This window comes from Pleurodeles waltl, chromosome 6, assembly GCF_031143425.1.
Source record: "Pleurodeles waltl isolate 20211129_DDA chromosome 6, aPleWal1.hap1.20221129, whole genome shotgun sequence".
Classification (NCBI taxonomy): Eukaryota; Metazoa; Chordata; class Amphibia; order Caudata; family Salamandridae; genus Pleurodeles; species Pleurodeles waltl.
Genome location: NC_090445.1, coordinates 1,377,623,383 through 1,377,627,675, shown reverse-complemented (window position 1 = coordinate 1,377,627,675; position 4,293 = coordinate 1,377,623,383). Strand labels below are relative to the sequence as shown.

The following is a 4,293-nucleotide window of genomic DNA, read 5'->3' as shown; positions in this document are numbered from 1 at the left end:
AAGCACGTCAACCCTTCCTTAGTGTTAGTAAGCGCTATAGAAATACAATTTACAGTTTCAATTACAAATGTAGACGCCAACCAAAACATAAACTAAAACTTACCTTCAAACCTGAGATAACTTAATTTAGCATGATGCGAGGATTTTTGTATATTTTTTGTTAACTAGAACATCTCAGATTAATCTGAAACTTGTATCGGAAAAGATTAAGCTTGTATCTTCATATTAGTGTGATAACTAAAGAAGACTTGATGGGATAAATCTAAGCCTAGACAGGAATTATCCCATAGTTATTATATGACCGTGGTGTTTCACTGTTGGCATGCACCACAGTTTTTATTGTGTGCGTAATTATTTGCAATGTTGTTTTTGCAAAAAACAGTACAATCATTCAATTATTTTCTGCACAAAAATGTGCAAAATCGTTTATTTTTCAGCAGAAAAAAATCAGTCGGCTTTACTATCAAGCTGGTCTTTTTGTTACTGTTGGAATTATACAGATTTTTCTAAAAGCAACGATGTGCAGAAAAGTCTTTCAAACCGCAATGTTTGGAAAACTTTCACAGACTTGCCTCAAGAGTAAATAGCATAGGTTAACAGAACATTTCAGCAATGATGGGAAGTCACGCGGAAGCCAGCGATGTATTATATAGATTACACACGTACCAGTGAGATATCATAGCTCAGTGTTACGTGGCTCATGAGGGTAATGTGATCAGTGTGAAACCATGAAGCAAATGTTTCCAAGATCGATAAAAAAGTACTATTGAGTTGGTTGATAGAAACACTGGTAAGTTACATTACAATAAAACTGCAAAATCAATGTTAGTAAATGTTATAGAAAACACAAGTTATTGCCAGTGTGTTTGCAGAGGTATGTGTGTCGGTCAATCAAGAAGAGGTTTACAGATCTTTATGAGAGTTTGGGATAGCTCTTAACAGACCAAGATCTCTGAATGGCTGTGGGGGATGGGAGTGGGGTTGCAGCCAATTTCTTTTACGACTGACCCAGTCATACGGACCTGACAATAGCTAAGCCTTTCACAAATCTTTGAATTCTCCCTTAGATTCTTTGTGATAAGGAAACTTACTTTGGGTGGTTGAGGATACTGACTTCCCTCAGTGCACTTTACTGGACAGTCACAAAAAGATGCCCTTCCACCTACTAAGTCAGCTTTCAAGTTTCTGCTTGCCCACACTCTTCATTGGGCAGCCAGAGAACAAATGGGTAGAGTCCACCACGTGGCGATGGGAACCCCTCAAGGCTCTCATCCACAAACTGAGGCGAGATATCATGTGCTAGAAAACGAAGGTGGAATTGGCGGTTCAGGCAATGGATGTGGTTGCCTATGACGGCACACTGAAAAGAGGCTGGGTACGGCATGCGACGGGTAGCGCACTCATACCAGAGTCTGGCCCGAACATTGCAACGGTGTACACTGATGCCCATGCTTCGATTTAAGTCAAAGCGGTAGAGGAAGTTGCCGGCAGCTACCATTTCAGTGGTGCGATCCCGGCTGCCACTTATAAGGCTACTCTTCCAAACATTGTCCTTGGGGTCGTAGCTTAGCAGCATGTATCTCAGGGTGCCACCGGTCACATAGATCTTGTCCTCACAAACCGTGGCCATGTGTGCAATGGCAAAGGTGTCATTCGGTAAGGGTGTGGCAAAGTTCCACCGGTCTCGGCGGGGGTCATACTGTTCAACTGTATGCTGACACTCTCCTCCAATGGCGTAGAGGTATCCCTGCAGCTCCACAAGCTTGCAGTGTGGTCGTGCTTGGTTCAGCGGGCTAATCTCCTTCCATGTACCTGTTAGTGGGTTGTAGCAGAAGACTTTTTTGGAGGGCTTCCTCTGCCTTCCTGAACCTTCACATCCAGCGATCACGAAGAGGTAATTGAACATAGTGGCAACAGCACAACCACTATTGACTGCCTCTGGTGGGAGGCAGGATACTGTGTGCCAAGAGTTACTCTTGCTGTCATAATAACAAAGCCTACTAGAGCTCCGGGATGAAGGGGGAGCACATGTTTGCGTATCTACATCAGCCACAGTAATGAACTTCGTTCCATTCATTCGTCGATTCAAAATCAGCTCCCTTTCCATAGGGTTCAGGTGCCCATAGATGGCTGGGCTTTGCAGGACCTGCAGGTAATTGTCACTCATGAATTTGTAGGCTGCTTCCTTGAGATCAACAAGTTGGTGTTCCTTGGCCACCTTCAGAGCTGCATAACAGTTCCCTAGGTCCAGACAACTGTCTCTGTTTGACTGCAAGCTCAATAACCCCTCAAAGAAATTGAGATCAGTGGTGCATTCAGCGCTGAATGTACTGGTTGCTTTAGCTTGGGATGGATTCAGTGATTCCTGCATTTCACCTGTGGTGCATGGGCTGTGGCCATCAAATGACTGGGTAGTTGTATCTGTTCTGCTGCTTTCCACTAAGCTGGACTTAACATCTGATTCCAACCCATGCTCTTTGCTTTCTGTGACATGGTTCATGGTTTCTGTACTGGTGGAGTCTTCTCGAGGGCCCAAATGTTTCTGCGAAGCATGCAAGGAATGCTCTTCCTTAAACCAATTAGGCCTGACAGATTGCAAGCTCCAGCTGGGATCAACAGTAGGTGATATCTCGCTGAAACTGGTTTTTGTTTCTTGTTCTTTGAAAGCCGGCATTTCTTGGTTCAGTTGCTGGTGGGCTTCACTTGGATAGCTGGAATGCTTTTTGTGCACCTCGTGGTGAAGAAATGATGAGTGAGTGCCACTAGGCTCGGTTGTGCAGGAGTTCCCTTTAGACAAAGATTCAGAGGTGGACTCCGCAAAATAGTGATAGACCTTGCCTTTCAAAGAGCCAGGTGGCGACTTCTCAGTACATTGACCATCCTTGGCCATGTTACCTTTGAAATAACTCTCCTCAACTTTGACTTCAGCGGTGGAGGAAAAGGAGTAGACTCCATTGCCTCCTGCATGACTTTGGCTGATGATGAGGCCCATGCCAGAGATAGCTTTCGTTGTGCTAACCCCTTCAGGGATGGGGCCAGCCTTTCTTGTGAGGACCTGGTTCCTGTTCATTTCTGCCTCTTCCATCTCCTCCCTGCAGTCCTCGTCTGGGCGGGATTCATGATGTGTGGATTCTGACTGGAGATGTGTGTTGAGTGGTCCCAAGGAAGAAACCTGGGATATTTGACCAGCTGAATGCAGAATGTGCTCTTCATTGTGCTCAGACGGATTTCTCGTAGGGCTGCTAGTCCTGTTAATGAGCATTGGGTTGCTTCTCACGTGTCTGTTCTCCGGTCCTCGAGCGACAACAGCAGTTTCAACAATTTCAGTATTTGGGGAAGCATGGGTGATTCCTGTTTTGCCATCAAGCATCAACTCCTTTTTGCAATTCTGCAGTTGCACAGCTGTTACGTGGATTTCCAGCCCCCTTGACGCTCCGGTGCAACATATATCCCTCTGGTGACTTGTATTGTTGTGTCTGCACGTCTCTGTGGTGATAGTTTCATCGGAAAGCCCGTCTGGCTCGACCGCGTCACTCAGCGACAGATCCTTATGGATTGTATGGCGAAACCTCAGTCCGCTATTTTGACTCGAGCCAACTGTTGAAGGCTCAATTCGGGTGTTTTTCTTCTCATCGCTGATGGTGCCAGCGATGGTGCCACTCCTGTCACCCCTCGATGGCCCACTCGGCTCAGTCCGGCCAGCTGTCCGGGACTTAAAGAAGCGGAATACCAATGCCAGCAGCAACGCAGTCGCAGCGGCAGAGAGTGCCAACTTCCCTGCCAAAGGCATGTCCAAGTACTGGGCCAACGTCTCCCACCACAAGTTTATCATTATATTTTCTCGAGCTGGTGCCCAGGAATGCGAGGAACGTAGTTAATGATCGGCAGGTCCGTGGCAACCAGCTCGGGCCGCCCAGTGGGGACCTGCTGACTCGCTCCAGTGGTGGGACGCTTGGGAAAGGTGACTTTCACCTCCCGGCTCCGTGTTTGGCTGAGGCGGCGGCTGCTCAAGCCTGGGCGCTACTTCTGCCAGCGAGTGGTGCGTTTGCATCTCACAGGAAGGTGGGTTGGGCTGGCAGGGAAAACAGGTTGAATGCAGGAGCTTATGACTCGCAGCAGGTGTTTGTCGAGCAAACAAATGGGCAAGAAGAGCCGAGATGAGGAGAGGACACGGCCCGCCTTAAGCAGGGCACCTGATCTCATGTCCTGGACCAGAAAGCGCTGCCAACCTCGGCCCCAGTGCATGCCGGGACGTGATCCGGCACCACACAGCGCACCAGAGTTATCCAAGTA

At 47.5% G+C, this 4,293-nt stretch overlaps 1 protein-coding gene across 1 annotated transcript; it reads right to left on the bottom strand.

Moving 5' to 3' along the window:
- Window positions 1-390: 390 nt before the first annotated feature.
- KLHDC7A (kelch domain containing 7A) lies at window positions 391-4,092 on the bottom strand. Its single transcript, XM_069240688.1, has one exon. The coding sequence runs from the start codon at window positions 3,830-3,832 to the stop codon at window positions 1,178-1,180; it is 2,655 nt and encodes an 884-aa protein (XP_069096789.1). The 5' UTR covers window positions 3,833-4,092; the 3' UTR covers window positions 391-1,177.
- Between the last annotated feature and the right edge of the window lie 201 nt (window positions 4,093-4,293).

Coding starts and splice junctions, on each gene's coding strand:
- KLHDC7A (XM_069240688.1), bottom strand. CDS start 3,832: ATGATAAACTTGTGGTGGGAGACGTTGGCCCAGTACTTGGACATGCCT.